At 46.3% G+C, this 19,648-nt stretch overlaps 1 protein-coding gene across 1 annotated transcript in view; it reads left to right on the top strand.

Annotated features, from left to right (window-relative positions):
* HCN4 (hyperpolarization activated cyclic nucleotide gated potassium channel 4) overlaps positions 1-19,648 on the top strand; it is a 115,734-nt gene that overhangs the window by 89,039 nt on the left and 7,047 nt on the right. The window contains exons 5-7 of the mRNA XM_055002801.1: positions 13,902-14,048; positions 15,454-15,694; positions 17,984-18,148. Of these exons, the coding sequence (XP_054858776.1) occupies positions 13,902-14,048; positions 15,454-15,694; positions 17,984-18,148 (553 nt within the window). The remainder of the gene's footprint in view (positions 1-13,901; positions 14,049-15,453; positions 15,695-17,983; positions 18,149-19,648) is intronic.

The raw sequence follows: 19,648 nt of genomic DNA, 5'->3' as shown, positions 1-19,648 counted from the left end.
ATTGGGGCCGAAATGGCCCGGACCAGGCCTCTGACGGGTGGTGGATCACTCTCCCGCTCAGCAGCGGCCCGATCCTGACCATTTTGGACCCCTTTTCGGCCATTTTCAGCCCCCTTTGCCATTTTGGGCCCAATTTCGGCCCTGAATGGCCAGGATTTGGTCCAAAACAGCCAGGATAGGTAATGTCAGGGGTTGTGGCATATGCAAATCAGTTATACCAATGACACACTTCTGGTGATGGCAAGGGGTATGGCATATGCTAATGAGTTATGCTAATGAGTTATACTAATGAGTTCCTCCAGCTCTTTTTCTACGAAATGACCCCTGTGCACTACTATAGTAGAATGATGAGAAAACAGACTCCCCTCCCCTTTATTTATCTAGAGGCTTTACCTCCCCACCTGCCTCTCCAAAATGTGCTACAGGTGACTGTTCTCAGAGACAGTTTTTAAGGGGGGGGCAATGTGAAGAGTCTAGTGGGCACCCGCGGTAACCTATTTTAAGGCAACATTGTTCTGCCTGACAATGGAAGACTGATTAGAAAACATTTTCTCTGAGCCCCGCCCCCCAGCGCACTCAGGGATTTTTGCAGCCCATCAAATTGTGCAGCGTGTGGGAATCACGAAAATGCAAAGTTGCTTTTTGTTTCTCGAAAAGTTTCTAAGTGTTGTGTTTGCAGAAAAGAGTTCGGAACTTGGCTGCAAGCACACCAAATATTAAAATGCAAAAGCAAAGAAGGGACGAGGAGACACCCTCAAATACTTCTGTATTTTCGTCCTGGCAGTTGTTAAAATCCTTCTAATGTTTTGCATTTGAGGTGAGCAGCGCCGGGGGAGTTACAAAGAAATCTTTCAGATGAAAATAGTCGAGGTTTCATAAAATCCAAACACGTTATTCTAGCATGCTAGTGCCTCGTTTATATAAATCACAGTGTTTATTTCATTGTGTCTTGGTGTGTGTGCGTGTTGTGGCTTTTGATGTGTGGAATGCGGGGGACAGGTTGTACGTGTGCATGGTTTGTCTGTGTGCTTCTGTTTTGGAGAACGTAGTGTCCATTCCGTAACGTTGCTTCCAAATGACCCATACAGTTCGATTTTTGTTGCGAGGAAGCGATGATTTACTAGCTCGAGTGGCAGAGCACGAACCTTTAGTTCTGTTTGAACTGCGGCGTCTCCCCCTTTGTGGTTAGCTCTGTTTAGATGACCTAAGCCAAGGTACAATCGATCTCTGAGAGGGGCACAGGACACTGGCTCTCTTCTCCATACGGGTTACAGATTGCACTGGGAAGTCTTATAATAATATAATAACTGCACGTTTATACTGCTCTTCTAGACAGATTAGTCCCCCACTCAGAGTGGTGAACAAAGTCAGTATTGTTATTATCCCCACAATCCAGCTGGGCTGAGAGGAGTGGCGTACACAAGGTTACCTACTGAGCTCATGGCGGTAGTGGTATTCAAGTCAGCAGAGGGCTGATTCACAGCCCAACCACTTAACCACTATGCTACAGTAGAGCTTATGTAGGTGAAGCTTATACACACATAGGCTCAAGGTGCCATCAATACATGGAGGTATGCCATCTCTAGTCAATCTCTTTTCAGACTGCCAATGGTACCTAGAATACCTAGAATAGTAAAGAGTCCAGTAGCTGCATCTAACGAAGAGAGCTGTGGTTCTTGAAAGCTTATGCTACAATAAAGTTGGTTAGTCTTAAAGGCGCTACTGGATTCTTTACTATTTTGCAACTACAGACTAACATGGCAAACTCCTCTGAACTGATGGTGCCTAGAGCTTGTTCATCTGTGGTCCTTTGCTCAGCAATAACGAAGGCAACTCTACCAATGACCAACATTGTAATCCCACATTAAAATGAGTGCACATACAATGTGTGTACAGTGTACACGTGACTGTTCTTTATACAGGCATCGAGTAATTCTCATGGTCCATGCAACATATTTACAGCTGAACGTGGAATCAAAATTTCACATTCATCCAGGTTTCATTTGTAAAGTGAAACACACTTTGGCTCTTTCTCCCAAACAGATGTATGGGCATACATGTGAGTTGTACGTGCTATTCACTTGTAGCATGTGAACAAGGCTTTTGCTACAGAGGTAATCAAAAGAAAGCTTCGATCTAAAGACCCAAAGAGAAATGGGGTTGGATCGAGAACTTTTCTGCCTCTCTTCAACTGATCTCTGCAAAATGAGAACTGTGAGGAATGATATGAGTGGAAGACGGAATCGATGGCCAGTTTAGTTTGGATCCAAGCCATAGGTTTTCTCACACAGCAAAAATATAGCTGTGTTTAACACGCACTGCTGTCTATTTATCACATTTTTATCCTGCCCTTCTTCCTATCCTAGGGTTCTCCACACCTGCATTTCACCCTCACAACAGTCTGTGAGGTAGGTCAAGTTGAGAGAAAGACTGACTAGCCAAAGTGCATGTGGGGATTTCAGCCCTCAGTCTCCCCAGTCTGACAGAAATAGGCAACACACAATTAAAAACATTTTTTAAAAGAAAAGGATGTTTTTCCTTCCTTATTTTTGCTTATAAGAACATCAACAACATTCAATTTATATACCACCCTTCAGGACAACTTAATGCCCACTCAGAACGGTTTACAAAATATGTCATTATTATCCCCACAACAATCACCCTGTGAGGTGGGTGGGGCTGAGAGAGCTCCAGAGAGCTGTGACTAGCCCAAGGTCACCCAGCTGGCTTCAAGCGGAGTAGTGGGGAATCAAACCTGGCTCTCCAGATTAGGGTCCTGCTGCTCTTAACCACTACACCAAACTGGTGGAAAAAAATTGGTGAAAATGTGCTCAGAATGGGGGTGAGCAGGGGTCTGGTGGCTTGTGCCCGGCAGGAGGGGGATGTAAAATAAATCCTATATTTTTATTATTTTGATCTAAGCCACTGTGGAATGAAAAGAAAAAATCAAATAAATAAAATGAAAAGGGGAACCAAGGGATTGAACTCTGGGAGCCAGATATCAGGGGAAGCTGGAAAGGGAGAATTGCCCGAGATGCAAGGGAAACTTTACATATCAAGAGAGGCTCTGTGTCGATCTGAATCCATAGGGTCGTTCTTTCTGGCTTAGCAAAGGAACGTTTTTCATATGCATGGATGTATTATAGAGAAGCGTATTTCCCGAGGGTGGTCTCCAGAAATATAGCCACAAAATAAAAAAAGGGAAAAGAATGTCTTCAATTTTGCTGGAAATGACAGGACAGAAAAGAGGGGCTTGAAAAACAATGGAATATTTCCTTCCAGCCTTTTGAAAGCTTGAATAGCCCTGTTTGGAACGAGAACATTTGGTGATTTGCAAGCTCGCAATTCAGTTTAGACTCCCCCAGGGACTGTGTGCCCATTCAAGTATATTTTAAGCAAAACCCTGCCAGTTTCGACGGGTTTGCAGCACAGCAGACCTATCCAGAGACAGAGCGATGAATCGGGGAACCCCAACTGAATGTGGCCTTTGCCATGAGAATGCCTTTGGAAAACCTCCCCTATGTGGGGAACGTAATACTGAGCTGCCTGTCTCATAAGCTTGTTGTAAGGATCGCTTATTAATGTTTTCGGAACCTGCAGTGGCCCGCTCGATGCGGCTCATTACCGCTGCACAAAAACAGTCCCAGCAATTCAATACGAAATCATAGCAAGCCAACAAATAGTCATTCGGAAGATGGATCTCGAAGGATGCTTGGAGAGCGAGGTTGGGCTGCTGCTTCAGTTGAAGTCAGTCCAAAGCCCATTTATTTCCGTATGAGCTTTCCTGAGTCAAAGCTGACTTCTTTAGATATGTGAAGAGAAGAGCATCCTTAGGGTTCTACTTATGGGGAAGTTTACAAGGAGGAGGGAGGAGTCGAGGTAGAGAGGTTTGGTGTGAATTGTGTCTTTCAAGTGTAAGGGCAAAATAGGGGAGTTGAGGTAGAAGGGATGTGTGTGACTTCTGTCATCATATATCAACATCATTAGCCGGAGTAGCAGAGTACTGAAGTAGGATGTGTGACAGTGCTGTGTTCAAGTCATAGCTGATTTATGGCGACCCCTTGAGGGGTTTTCACAGCAAGAGACTAACAGAGGTGATTTGCCATTGCAACCCTGGTTTCGTTAGAGGTCTCCCGTCCAATTACTAACTGAGGCTGACCCTGCTTAGCCTCTGAGGTTGACGAGATGAGGCTCATCTGGGCTATCCAGGTCAGAGTACAGAAGTAGGATTAATAGGGCAAATAACTACTCCAGGAGGAGTAGATTGGAGGAGTCTAAAGTTTAAGATAAATTATTCGATACTGGGTACAGGGTTATAGTCTGAAGAAACATATTAAGAATAGCCAGGGCTTTTTTTCTGGGAAAAGAGGTGGTGGAACTCAGTGGTTTGCCCCGCGCTGCTGAGCGGGGTGGAGGGCAATCTAAACTCCCCTCTGTCTGGAGATCAGGGGGCGGGGCCACCAGCCATGTGACCGTTTTCAAGAGGTTCCATTCCCCCGCGTTCCCCCTGAAAAAAAGCCCTGAGAATAGCCAATTAAAACTTGTAAAAAGTGGATCCTGTAGAGTGACTAGAGATTATAGTGAGTAAGGAAATCCACGTCTCTGTTTAAGCCAGGATGACATGCAGCATTTAATTTCTCAATGAGTTCTAATTCAGCTCTTTCACATTGTATATTCCCTTTGAAGGTGTCTGTGGGGCGGGGGTGGGGGGTAGGGTAGAACAGTGACTTCCAGGTCTGTAATAGTATGTCCGGTCAGTATTTCTTTGGTGAGAACGGTGATGTAAAGAGCACGTGTGGCTTTCTCCACCCCTCCTGCTCCCTGCAATTGAGGGCTGGTGGCCTTCTGAGCCTCTCCAACAATAGAAATGGGGACAGTGATGTCTTGTGAAGTGTCATGATGGTGACAGAGAAGTTGAGGCAGATTCATTTATTTGGCAAAGGAGAAGGAACCTGCAGAGGGCAGACGCTGGGCTTTTCCTATGGCAGGTCTTTCTTCGTCCTTCCTCTGGTGTAAGTTTGGCTCTGGTGTTGATTGGTTTGGTTCTGGCACTCCAAAACCATTTCCCGCTGTTCAGGAGGGAGTGGGTCCAGCATGCAGAGTCTTTTCTGAGCACTTCCTCGTGAGCGGTGTTGATGAGAACCGCTAGAAGTACCTGCTTTTACTGAGTATTGGTGGAGCAAAGAAGGTATGTCTGGTAAACCCAAGGCCAAACCCTTTTTGAGGAGTTGCCTCCCAAGCCCATCATCCCACACACCCCAAAAAATCATGTGAGGTTTGAACAGCTTCTTGCATCCACCTGGGATACCGACGGCTGTTCTTTGCAGTGCCTGTTCAGCGCTTTGGAGATACTGGGAAGCCAGCACGGAAGGGTAGCCTACCCTGTGGTGACAGGATTCTGGCCATTTCCACTCTACTCACCTTCATCCAGAACGCTGCAGAACATCGCAAAAAACCCACAGAAGATAGCATCTTCTCACATGAGTTTTGTACAACATCATGCAAAACTCGTGTGAGAAGACGCTATCTTCCGCGGTTTTTTTCACGACGTTCCGCAGCGTTCCAGAGGAAGGTGAGTAGTGTGGAAACGGCCTCTGTGATATACCCTGGGAGAATCCAGTGGCAGCCTCGAGAAAGCTCTGCAGATAGCGGAAGGCACGGCGGCAGCAAACCGGTGGCGTCCCTCTGCTGATCTGGCCCTGTGCCTGCTGTTACGTACCAACATGTGTGCTGAGATGACCTTTATTAAGGCGCTTGGTTAAGCCGTCATTGTGAGTGCTTCACCATGCGTCCCATTTGCCCTCCAGTGCCTAACAAGGAGGGTTGTTTTTTTCCCCATTCATCATGGGGAAATGGATCAAATTAATCAAGGCTAGCTCGGTGTGCATTTGGACTTTGACGCTCAGTTAATTGAACGAGGCTGCAGTGGGGAAATCGTAACAGGGTTACTACGTCTGTTGATGAAATCCTCCACCTTCCTCTTTCCCTAGAACACTTCTATTCTTATGCTGCCTCGAATATCATCTTCTCTTCTGCCACTCCCACAGCCAGGCCCTTTCGTTCACAGACAACTCTTCAAACACCTATTGTCACCTAGGGCTGCGGAGTAAATATTTTGCAAAGGCTCCTCAGACTACAGAGACCATCATAGCTTTGGAGTGGGAAGCGCTCTCTCGTCTGCTCTGCCAGTGCTCATTGGAGTGCCTGCAGGAGGCCGCTTGCGTTTTTCAAGAGCAAGGCACCAGAAAGAACAGCCACGCACAAACTAGCAGTACAGATGGTTTCAAAGCAGGCACAGCTGCAGAAGCTGTTTTTTAGTTCTCTGCTGCCTAAAATTCAGGCTAGAAATTGTTTTCAAGTCACAAAGTCATAGGCCGTTTTCACACGGCTTACCGGCCTCCGGAACATTGTGCAAAACTCCCGGCAGACAGCGTCTTCTCGTGTGATTTCATGCAAAACTCCTGGATAACAGTGTCCTCCTGGTGCAATTTCGCGTGAGAAGATGCAGTCTGCCGGGAGTTTTGCTCAATGTTCCAGAGGCCGGTAAGCCGTGTGAAAATGGCCATAGAGTTGGAAGGAGACTTAAAGGCCATCTAAGACCAGAAGTTGCCAACGTGACACCATCGTGTCCGTCAATACCTTTCCTGGCACCCACCAAGTGTTTTTAGAAAACAGGTGAGGCCAGCTGGGGCTTTTTGCTCAGCAAGTCTTCTGACTGGCCATTGGAGATTCGATTGGCTGTGCAATGTTTAAAAAATTTGTTTTGGCAGCAGCTGCCACCACAGCACAAGAATCTTCACAGTGTGACTGAAGGTAAGCTGTGGCAGCCATGTTGTGACTGGCTCCACCTCCTGCAGCAGCCATTTTGTGGCAGCCATTTTGTGCCCACCATGTGTCAGAACTCCAATGGTGCCCTCAGGAAGGTTGGGGGCCCCTGATCGAGACCAGCCCCTTGCTCAAGGCTAGAGCATTCTTATGGCTGTCTAGCCTCTGTTGGAAAACCTCTAGTGAGCAAGAGCCCATTCTTTTTTTTTTTTTAGAAAATTTTTATTGGTGAGTATACTTTTCAAATTCAATACATACATTCCCTCAATATCTAATTAACCCTATCCCCCACCCTTTCCCTCCCCCCTCTCTATCGACTTCCAACAGCTTTCCAACCCTTACCCCCTCTTATTACTTGCAAGAGCCCATTCTCACCCCCTTGGTTTCACTGTTGAACTGTTCTTACCGCTACAACATGTCTTCTCCTGTTCAGCTTGTGTTAAACTCTCCTGTCACTGAAGCTCGTTCGATCTTATCTTGCCCTCTGAGGCAGCAGAGAAAAGTCTTTGCTCTCGTCTGTGGAACCAACCTTCTCCTGGCTGCCGCTCTTTTTGGCAGCCTCTATGAAATATAATGTACAGTCTTGTTTGAACCTTCTTTTGGGAAAAAACTTATCTTTGTGTGAGTCCTTGGTCAGACACTGACAGTCAGAGTAGGCAGTATTGACCTAGATGAACCAAAGGGTGTAAAGGCAGCTCCCAAATCTGTACCCTTCCCTTCCTGTGTCTTTGTGTTTGGTGTATGTCTTGCAGAATGCCTTCCTAACAGCTGTCTGCCTGGTGCCCAATCTTCTTCCTTTTGGTTGCCGCATTAAATCATTTTTATTGACTCAGGTGCTTGATAGATTGCTGCAGCTCTCTTCTGTCTTGCAGAACAGGGGATTCTTGGTTTGGTTCGCTTCCCCTTGCCCTTCCCACCTTGGTCTACAAGTCTGAGTTCTGTGTTTTCGATTTTTTAGCATTGGCAGGGTTGATGAGCTACTACAGTTTCTGATTTGATTCTGTTTTGCTTAGTGTTTTATAGTCGCTTGCTGCCCTGGGAGCCTGGTAAAGGAAAGGCAGCCTGTAAATCCCGTAAGAAAATTAAGCAAAGTTAGTTGTGCGGACTGGAAGTGCTAAGCAAGACACAGAGGAAAGTTTAGAGCAGAGATGGCTGAAGTTGATACCTGGTTGCACACCTGTACCTGCTAATTACTCTGTGAGGACTGAATGGGACGCCATGGGGTGTGTGTGTGTGCAAAATGGCTGTCCCAAAGACTTGGGATGGCGGATGAGGCTGCTTTCCCATCACCTGGAGTCACCAGATTCTTCTACAACAGACGAAACACTCCCCATTACCGCTGCAAATCACCAAGAATTAAAGAGCCCAGGGCAGTGTGCCTAAATCAGCCTTTGCAAACAAAGCTTTGTATGCTCCGAGATTCATCTCTCAGCGCTCAATACAAACATGTAATACCCCTCCCACCCTCACTTGATTCCATTCCAGGTTGCATGAAAGAGAAAGAGTAGGCACATGAGTGTTATGGCGCCGTAAAGAACAACTTTTAAAAAATTCTCTCCTTCTTGTAGTGGACTATGCTTGAGGAGGTACCCCTCTCTTTGCAGCTGACAAAGTGGGTGCTAGTCCTCAAGAACTTGTGCTGGAATAAAGATGTGTGAGTCTTTAAGGTGCCGCTATTTACGTCTGAAAGAAGTAAATTTCCAAAGATCAGCGCTCTGTACTGTACCAACGGGCTTCCCAGCTGGGCCTCCCCAACCCACACATCTCATGACTCTCGGTTAAATGGCTTTATACAGACACATTCACTGAGGACAGATCCATTAATGACTGCTAGCTGTGAAAGCCAAACAGAGCTTCCATTTGCAGATGTGGCATATCTCGGAATACCAGATTTCTTGCGGAGGGCAATTACAGGAGGAGGCTTTGCTCGCTGTGCCTCACTCTCCACCTGGCTAGCCACCGTAGGAAACAGAATGCTGGACTAGATGGAACTTTGGGGGGGATGCAGCAAGGATTGTCTTATGTAACCCAGTCCTTTTGCCCACCCCCACCCCCGGTCGGGACTCTGTAGGAGTAGGGTTGCCAGCCTCCAGGTAGTGGCTGGAGATCTCCTGGAATTACAACTGGTCTCCAGGCCTCAGAGATCAGTTCACCTGGAGAAAATGGCTACTTGGGGGGTGGGATCTATGGAATTATGCCATGCCAAGGTCCTTTCCCTCCCCAAACCCCTCTTTCTCCAGGTCTTACCCCCCAGATCTCCAGGAATTTCCCAACTTGGAGCTGGCAACCCTATGCAGGAGTAAGAAGGACCTTGGTATGCATAGTATGTGGAGAGCAAGGCGCAGGGAGAGAAGAGTCCCCATTTTTGTCATTGAATCACTGTGCATGTAGAGCTCTATCTCCGGCTCCCCAGGCTGCCAATAGGGACTCTGTCTCCCCCTTGCTGCCGAAAGCACAACCAGCACAGAGTAATGGGGGTTTGCTTAATGCCGCAGCCCAGTGATTCATTATTAGCTGCGTAATCCATTTCCCCCCTGGATCCGACCAGGAAGACGCTGAACTGTTTGCCATTCAGTCCTCTGTGGCAGCGGTCATGAATATTTGTAACTCTCCCAGCTGCTGCTGGCATTTAGAAACTCGAAAGCCTTGAAATGCCAGGAATCCCCCCCCCTCCCCGCCACCTTCCCCAGCATATGCTCAGCTCCCTTGAATGCATTAAGTCGTCCTTTCCAACCTCTGGCCCCCTGAAGCTGTTAGCATGCAAAGCAGACAGTCTGATGAGAGACACTTGTGTGCAATGAGGGAGAGGCTTTAAATGCAGCAGGGCTGCTGTGTGTGTTTATGCTTGAAGGGCAAGGGTGTGCAAACATGCCTCTTGTGCACCTAGAGAGGCAGTGTTGCATAGTGGTAGGAGTGCCGCACTAAGATGTGGGTCCTTGGGCCAGTTGCTTCCTGGACATACAGGTTGGAAAATTCCTGGAGATTTGGGAGTCGAGTATGGGAAGGTTGGGGAGGCAAGGTAACTCAGTGGGGTAGAATGCCCTAGAGTCCACCCTCCAAAGCAGCCATTTTCTCCCGGGGAACCGATCTCTGTCATCTGGAGATTAGTAGTAATCCCGGGAGATCTCCAACCACCACCTGGAGACTGGCAACCCTAAGTCTATCTCACAGCATTATTGTATAAAATGGAGGGAGGAACACCATGTATTCCACCCTGAGCTTATTGGAGGAAGAAGGGTGGGATAAAAATGAGAAGAGGCGCACACACACGGGGTTTTTATACCATGTATTTAATTTTCCTTATGTCTTTGACATCTGGTGTCTTGGGCTTCACTGTACAGGCTCACAGCATACGCACACTGCCATGCAGAGGTTGTGTATATAGGTTTCTAAATAGTGCATCCTAGACACATTTAATCAAAAGTATGAATTGAATTGAGTTTATTGTATCTGGCCATAGGCCTTCACAATCCAAAACCGTTCATTAAAAAACAAAAAAACTACAAGAATACAAATATAATTACATGCAAAGTCAGTCATTGGCCAAACCAGATGTGATATGGGGCATTCCATAAATGAGCTCTCAAGCTTATTTGTTTTCCGGCGTGCTTATCAACCACAGCATGAGGTAGGATGATGTCCAAGATGGATCATCGTTCTGATGTGCCAGAGCTGCTCTTAAGTTCTCTGGTCAGAGCTCTGCCTTTGGTTTCCTGACACACTCTGGTGTAAATACTAGTTTCAGGTGGGTAGCTGTACTGGTCTGTAGTAAAAGAGCAAGATTTGGGTTCAGTAGCACCTTAAAGAACTGCTCGATTTCCAGGGGATAAACTTTCAAGAGTCAGAGATGAAGAGAGCTCTGATTCTCGAAAGCTCATACCCTGGAAATCTAGCTGGTCTTTAAAGTGCTATTGGACCCAAATCTTTCTCTGGTGTAAAGGGGCAGTTCCTGCCCCCCCCCTCCATTCCAATTTCACTCAGCAGCAAAGGTTGGTAGATCCTGCCCATAAATGACTGATCAAGGGTTGGCACATGATGGCAGCAGGTATCTTAGGGCATTTGGTGGGTGTTGGATGATACATCCTTTTGAATAGCTGCGGTGGGTCCCAAAATGGATTGGGGTGGCCGTCCAACTGAAACCAGAGGGTGCATCTCCCTGTCTTTCGCCAGAAGACTTCATTCCTGAGTGAATTCGGCAAGTTTGTGAGTTGGTGAGCTAGTCTGGTGTAGTGGTTAAGAGTGCAGGACTCTAATCAGGAGAACTGGGTTTGATTCCCCACTCCTCCGCTTGAAGCCAGCTGGGTGATCTTGGGTCAGTCACAGTTTCTCAAAGCTCTCTCAGCCGCACCCACCTCACAGGGTGTTTTGTTGTGGGCATGATAATAACATACTTTGTAAATCGCTCTGAGTGGGTGTTAAGTTGTCTTGAAGGGTGGTATATAAATTGAACATGGTTGTTGTTGTTATGGTGTTAGGGATGATGCTGAATTTTGTGTTGACTTTGGTTTCATTCTGCAGTTCAGTTTTCTTTTATGGTTTCTTCACACTTGGCCCAAAGTGGTGGCTGTCCTTTTCCTTAACTGTATTAACAAAGAGCAAGGGTCAAGTAGCTCCTATAAGACTAACAAAATTTGTGGTACGGTATAAGCTTTTGTGAGCCACCCCTTGCTCTTTCCTGCTGATTCAGACAGACCAACATGGCTACCCATCTTGCTCTTGTATTAACAAAATTTGCTAGAAAGGTACCTGTTAACCTGGCACCGGTTGCGTATAAATAATATAGAAATGGCAGGCAATAAATAAACAAAAACTGGAATATTCACCAAATAGGCAGATGAGAAAAGTCTTCCTGATCAACCACAAAAATTAAAAAAGACCAACAACAATACACATTTGTATATTTCCATTGGGTATTCCTGTTATCTGTGTGAGTGTAGAATAAAGACACTGAAGGAGGACTCTTAAGAAGGTCTATTTCACAAGTAAGTCCTGTGTTGTTAAATGGGGCTTCCTCCTAGGAACGTGTCCTTAAGATCGCTGCCAGAGATTTTTCTTTGAAATGTTCCATTTTGGAACCACCACCTCTGTTTGGAAGCTCATCAAAAACTCCTTGCGTAGAGCCCCTTCCAGTGTCTCTCCAATCTGCGCCACATTGCATGCAGTTGCCTTCACTCTTCAAGCCAGTGTTTTCGGCTGCGTCATTACAAATCAGCACATAAAGTGAAATTTAATAATAATAATAACAACCACACTAGAGCCCCGTGGCGCAGAGTGGTAAGCTGCAGTACTGCAGTCCAAGCTCTGCTCACGACCTGAGTTCGATCCCGGCGGAAGCCGGGTTCAGGTAGCCGGCTCAAGGTTCACTCAGCCTTCCATCCTTCCGAGGTCATTAAATGAGTACCCAGTTTCCTGGGGATAAAATGTAGATGACTGGGGAAGGCAATGGCAAACCACCCTGTAAAAAGTCTGCCAAGAAAACATCGTGATGCGATGTCCCCCCCATGGGTCAGTAATGACTCGGTGCTTGCACAGGGGACTACCTTTACCTACCTAACAACAACAACCTTCAATTTATATACTGCCCTTCAGGACAACAACACCCATTCAAAGCAGTTTACAAAGTATGTCATTATTATCCCCACAACAATCTGTGAGGTGGCCGGGGGGGGGGGGGGGCTGAGAGAGCTCTGAAAGAGCTGTGACTGACCCAAGATCACCCAGCTGGCTTTAAGCGGAGGAGTTGGGAATCAAACCTGGTTCTCCAGATTACAGCCCTGCCGCTCTTAACCACTACACCGAACTGGCTCTCGGGAAGAGGGAAAGCAGCCTAAAGAAAATACACACACACACACACAGTCAGCTCCACTAACTAGTTACTATTGATGGATTATAATTGGCACAAAGTAAGGTTCCTAGCATCCAATTGCAGTGCATGGAGATAGGAAAGTAGGAATGAGAGATGTGGCCAATTATCCCCCTTGAGAGGCAGATGTATTACATTAAATATATCCTATTAAGCTTGTTCTTGGCACCAAGCATTTGCCTCTTTTCTTTTGCAGTCCAAACAGCACAATATGTGGATTTTCAGGTAACTTTCTCTTGGCTTTTTTTAAAACCTGAAAAGCATCCACAAGATGCTGTAATTAGGAACAGAAGAAAGGTGGGTAGAGGTGAGGCACTTAATCCTTTCCTAATGTACTGTTACTCTTCTTAAAATCACCCCCCTGGTTTCTTTTCTTCGTGGAGAACAAAAGACACAGGGACCAAAAAGGAAAGGGTTAAGGGGCCCCCAATGGCTGCTTTTCATTTTAAAAAATAAACATGGGGTGGTTTAGTGATACAGAACTCCATGTAAGGTGCGGTTTAGCCCTTAATTGGCTATCTGAGGATCACCTTGAAAAGACAAATAGGCCTGAAGACACTCAGAAGTCTGAAAATCTCTATGCTTTATCTGAGCTCATGCCTCAGAGACCTTGTTTTCCAAGCTATGATTCAATCCCGGGACATGGGCGTTTGTAGTAAGCTGCAAATATTCTACTTACGCTTTTTGGGGACGTGTTCCTAATTAGCCATGCAGGGATCGGTTTGGCAGTTGTGCCTTTGGGCATGCGCAAAGTGCCGTTCCACACTGCTGCATAATTGTAACCGGCCGTCACACATTTGTGATGAGGTAGTCCGAGGTCAAAACTCACCCAGGGATTCAATATTGAGTGCCTCTCTCAAGTACTGCACAGGTCTCAAACTGGGGGAAACAAAACCAGAAAAATCCAAGCCTTCCTTTATGAACAGATACGAAGGTTACACTTTGCAAGTACCCAATTTTAAAACTGGCGGTTGTTCTCTCAACTGAAATGGCATTAATAAAAAATCAGCAAAAAAACGTAATCTATAGTGTGACATGGCTACATTCGGGTGACAAATCCAGCGAACCATTTTCAGAACATGGCTTTCTTGCTGCGAGGCTGTACCTAGGAGAGGGGAGGGGGCCTGGGTGAATCTGCCATGACTTCGAGAGGGAGATCCCTCAATGACTCTCCAATTCAACCATCTTCCTCTGTTGCTTTCTTCCTTTACAGTACAAGCAAGTGGAGCAGTACATGTCCTTCCACAAGCTCCCAGCCGATATGCGCCAGCGGATCCACGACTACTATGAACACCGCTATCAGGGCAAGATGTTTGATGAGGAGAGTATCCTGGGAGAACTGAGTGAGCCCCTGAGGGAGGTGAGTGGTCTAGGAAAGGGGGCAAGCAGGATCCTTGGGAGGAACCAGCCAGCGGCGGGTTTCCCAGGGCCGATTTAGAGCATGTGGAACCATCGTAACCAAGTCGGAGTGCACCTGCAGTGGAGGGCTTGGGTGCATTCCGTCCAGAATAAGCCAGCTCCCACTGTATCTATTTAGCTGGAGAATTTTTCTACCAGCCTTCATCCAGGGAAATCAGGGTGGTATACACAATTCTGCTCCCCATTTTATCCTCATAAGAGACCTCTGAGGTGGGGTAGGTTCCATGTGTGTGACTGGCCCACCAAGAGTGTCAGAGTGGAGAGGGGCTCAGGTGCCCCAAATCTTAGCCCAATTCACTAACCTCTACCCCTTCCTAGCTTGCCCTGTGTTCTTAATTTGTTAAAGCATTAAATTCCAGTGGTCAGCCTTCCAGTTCAGTGAAGAAAGGCTTTGAGCCCTAGAATAGAAGTCAGCGTTCAGAGTATCACCAACGGGCCCTGGGAATTGAAATGTCGTCTCCCCACCCCTTCTCCCCAAAAAGCCCTGTTAGGGAAAGTGGAGAGGTTCTCTTTCTCTGTGTAGCTCCACTGCCAAATGTACAGGGACTTTTCTTCTGTGGCTCCTCACCTGACATTCTCGCCAGACTGATTCCTTCTGCCATTTGTGAAGCCCCTCCTGTTCAGGAAAACCTTTGTGATTCTAGAGAGTTATTTATTTACAGCTGCTTTGTAGTTCTGAATGCTTTAGGCCATTTAGGGTTTTTTCCTCCCTCTTCAAGAGCCCCATGGGGGTCAGATTAAAAATGAATTAAAACTACCCAGAGTAAATTAAACCGCCATCACTGCTGTTATTAATAAGGAATATGTAATTAACTTGTAGAAAAGAGTCCAGTAGCACCTTTAAGACTAACCAACTTTACTGTAGCTTTCGAGAACCACAGCTCTCTTCATCAGATGCACAGTTCTCTTCGTCGGGAACTGTGGTTCTCAAAAGCTTATGCTACAGTAAAGTCGGTTAGTCTTAAAGGTGCTACTGGACTCTTTTCCGTTTTGCTACTACAGACTAACATGGCTAACTCCTCTGTAATTAACTTGTGGAACTCATGGTCACAGGATGTAGCAAAGAGTTGCTACTATAGCAATTCCATAGAGGATAAAGCCATCAATGGTTTTAGCTCTAATGGCTCAATGGAGCCTCTGTGTTGAAAGGTAGGACACCTCTGTATACCAGTTGCTGGGAAGGGCAATAACAGGGGGAAGCTTTGCCTGCTGTGGCCAGGCATGTGATTTTCTTGGGCCATGGGAAACTGGGTGCTACATGTCCTTTCACAAGCTCTCAGCTGGCAGGACACTTGAATACGTTCAGCAGCAACATCTCATTGAACATTGTTTTGTTTCACACCTAGGAGATCATAAACTTCAACTGCCGGAAGCTTGTGGCCTCCATGCCTCTGTTTGCCAACGCAGATCCGAATTTTGTGACTTCCATGCTGACCAAACTGCGTTTTGAGGTTTTCCAGCCTGCAGACTATATCATCCGGGAAGGCACCATCGGGAAGAAGATGTACTTCATACAGCATGGCGTGGTCAGCGTGCTCACCAAAGGCAACAAGGAGACAAAACTGGCTGACGGATCGTACTTTGGAGGTAAGCAAGGGTCAGGTTCTCCCCTTTTTAATGCTGGTGGTCTGAAACCAGTACGCTGTTAAATTTTCTGTGGAGAAGCCCGTTGAAATCCTGCTCTCAAAAAAGGGCCAAACCAGACATGATACTCCATGAATCCTCCCTTCAAAAGGATGTGGCGTGAAAATGCTCCCCATTCCATGCAGGAATTAAGTATTCTACCCAATTTGACCTGCCTATCTTAATATGCTGGCAGTTCCAAAACTGAGGCAGTTATACTTGATTGCCCATTTTAACGCGTTGCCAATGGCCCAGATGAAGGCTGTTTCCTCAAGACACCTTCAGACCAACGCTTCTGCGACGGCCCTTTGGCTGTTGTTGACTCATTGTCTCATACGTTTTTCCTACTGCCCAAAGCATGCAATCGCCAGAAAAAGATTTCTTAAAAAACGGTTACTGAAGCCATTCCTGACTCGTTACGTTCAAGATTTCTGAGTAGCCTTTGCAAAAGATGCGTTGTGGATGTGGCAAACTTTTGTTTTACTGTTATTTTTAATTCTTAAATTTTATTTATAGTGCATGGCCCATGGGCTGTTCAGCTTGAATAAACTGAAACTGACTGATAAATGATACTCCATGAATGCCTCTCCCTCTGTCCCCCCTCCACTTTAAACTGGAAAGTGCATGGAAGTCCAATTCATATCAGGGCTGCAGCATGAGGGGAGCAAGATCAAGATACGGGCATCTGTGGGGCACACATTAGTTCCATGGGGTTGTTTCAGGTTGAGAAAGTAGAGCAAGTGGGAAGCACATAAGGCCGGCCTGGGAAATGGAAGAGACGTGCTTGTCACGGCTGCAGATTTTCATCAGATGGGAGAGGAGGGGTGGGTGGTTACCAATGAGAGATAATAAGGTGGCAATCATGAACCCCAAGTGTCCTTTCTTCGTGCTCGACCATCACGGGGCAGTCAAAACCCCTCGCCAGTCACAGGTCATAAGTCAGATCAAACTCGAATCCAGGGAGGCATGGCTTCAGCAAGGTATGTCGTGATCTTCAACTCCCACCAGCTTGGCAGAGTTCATTAGCATGCATCGAAAGCACAGACGAAGCCTTGACTGAGCCTTAATAACAAAATCCCCAAGTGGCTAATTAAATGAGTGAATGACCGATGGAGAAAGGTGAACTTAATGCAGAAATTGCCTGGTAGAAGTGTTACCCCCATAAAGCACGAAGTGGTTGTTTAATTGTATCGCAGCAAATGATAATATGCCACAATTATATATTATTCAAAAAGGCACGCAGGGCTGGAGCAATTGTTAGGAATGCTGTCGAAGTGATTTTTAATTTTATTTATTTACGTCGTTTTTAGTCCGCCTTTCTCACTGTGACTTAAGGCGGGTCACACAGTGTAAGTCAATGCGACCAGTGGCTGGGACATTCAATAAACCATATGTAGGGGGGTGGACTGCAGAAACCTGAAAACTAGATCTCAATACAGAGGTGAAACAATACTGAAGAACAAAGCAATTCAACATAACATATTAAACAATGCAGAAACCATTCAGAAGGGGCATACTTACAGCCATAGACAGTAGTATAGTCTACAGCCCCTATCACTATCCCTTTAACATTTCCTTAGCAATCTGGCCTCCAATAAACAGTTTTGTCCTGCTGTAATCATGGATAAATATTTTTTGAATGGTCATCAGCTTGAATATTCATGTTTATCCCCTGAATTAACTGCATTTTGGCAGTGTTTTTTTGCATTAATATTCAGTAATTACTTCCTTACATTGAGAGCACTTATGTTGATCTTTCAGTTTTGTTGGAACTGTTAATGATGGCATGTAATTAGTGTTTTCGGTGCCTGCATTTTTCAATACATATCATCCCTATAATCTTTTGGGCAACGTAAGTAATTGCGTAATCATGTTTCTTTGTTCTGATCCCTGCTTGATGGCAGTGCCCTTCGCCAGCGAATGGGACAAACAAACGCCTCAAGGTTTCACACAGTAATTGCAACAACTAGAGTCCGATTCTTTTCTTTTTAAAAAATAAACATATTTTTGTTCTTCAGTATTTTGGAGAGGAAACACACACACACACACACACACAGAGAGAGAAACCTTTTGGGGCAAGAATGGAAACATGCGGCTGTTTTGGTGTACCCACAGATGCCAAGCTCAATGCAGGGGAAAGCTAAAAGGAGAGGTATCGTTTCAGTAGGGATGCAAATCTTGTTACAGATACAAAGAAGTGGGTAGGTGGAAGCTCCATTGCGCAAAGTGTTCACATGCCTTCTTTTCTCCTAGAAATCTGCCTGTTGACCCGTGGCCGGCGCACGGCAAGTGTGCGAGCTGACACTTATTGCCGCCTCTACTCCCTCTCGGTGGACAACTTCAACGAGGTGCTGGAGGAGTATCCCATGATGAGGAGGGCTTTTGAAACAGTGGCACTGGATAGGCTAGACAGAATTGGTAAGTGGCGATGAGGGTTATCCAGCGGGACTGCAGGTTGTCCTCAATCCCATTCAGGTGCAAGAAAAAGAATCGAACCGAGTGCTGGAGGCAGGATGCACTATCTTTTATTTATTTTGTTTGATTTATACCCCGCCCACCCCACAGATGAGCTCAGGGTGGCTAACAACATTTTAAAAATACGTTAAAAGTCACAAAAACATAAAATCAATAATCATTTTTTAAAAGTCATTAAAATAGTCCAGGAGCGGGCTATTTAAACAAATATTGGGAGTCCGTATACGGGCATAGCAGATGGTCGAGGGCGGCCCCAGAAGTGGTGGTCTTAGATGGAAGAAGGAGGACACCCGCTGGCACTCAGCCGAAGGCCCGGCGGAGCATCTCCATTTTACAGGCCATGAGGAACTGTCACAGGTCCTGTAGGGCCCGGATCTCCAGCGGGAGAGCGTTCCACCAGGCCGGGGCCAGAGCAGAAAAAGCCCTGGCTCTGGTTGAGGCCAGATGGATGTCCTTCGGGCCGGGGACCACCAGGAGTTGCTTGTCTGCAGAGCGCAACACCCTGCAGGGGACGTAATGGAAGAGGCGGTCCCGCAGGTATGCAGGTCCCAGTCCGTGAAAGGCTTTAAACACCAAGGTTAACACCTTGAACATCTTGAGAATATCAGTGTGTGTTTTTTTAAAGAACAGGTTTTTAGTTCTTAGGGTAGCACAGGCACACCATCAAGTTAGTGGAGAAGCCTCTGAAATTTACAGGAAGCTTGAGTGGCATAGTTGTGTTGGTCAGCAGCATGCTTTCAGGGGCATGGCTGAGAATATCTGAAGTTGCCTTATGCCGCGCCAACCCGTCATCAGCTCTCCACAACCACAGGCAGAGAAAGCTCTTTCCTAGCATCTGAGCGCCTTTCACTAGAGATGGTGGGAACTAAATCTGGGACCTTATGCATGCTAAGTACACAGGGTAGAGACCCTACTGCTGATTTAGGGTTCCTTCTCTGAATATAGGGAGATGCAATGTTAGCCAGGAAGCATAGTTTTAAAAAGACAAAGCCTGCAGAGATTGCTCCTCAGAGGGTTTATTAATTTCATCTTGGCATCCCCAAAGACTCTGTCAATTTCACCTCTCCAGTCTAAAACTGTGTGGGATTGCAACCAGAGGGCAGTGAGGAATGGAAATGGGCTGGAGCTGCCTTCCAGAGCTGGGCTTGGACCTTGAAAGGTTATAATGAGCTGAAGTTTCCCTTCTGGCATTTCACAGCTCCTTCATACAGCTCCAGTGTATAGCAAAGCCTTTGTCCTGTCACCAGCTCTGTCTTTTTAAACTACCCTTCCCAGCTAACATTGCACCTCTTGACACGTGTTCTTCACATGTCAAATGTCTCGTGTAGAGAGACTCTCAGTAGACCCTCCTGTTCAATTATACACACACCATGCTTACTTGGGCCTTCTCCATAAGATTGCAAAGGGTTAGCCGTGTGCATCTGCAGTGGCGCTTTCAAGACT

Source organism: Eublepharis macularius, chromosome 18, assembly GCF_028583425.1.
Source record: "Eublepharis macularius isolate TG4126 chromosome 18, MPM_Emac_v1.0, whole genome shotgun sequence".
Classification (NCBI taxonomy): domain Eukaryota; kingdom Metazoa; phylum Chordata; class Lepidosauria; order Squamata; family Eublepharidae; genus Eublepharis; species Eublepharis macularius.
Note: the sequence above shows the minus strand (reverse complement) of the source record. Positions and strands in the feature narration are given on the sequence as shown.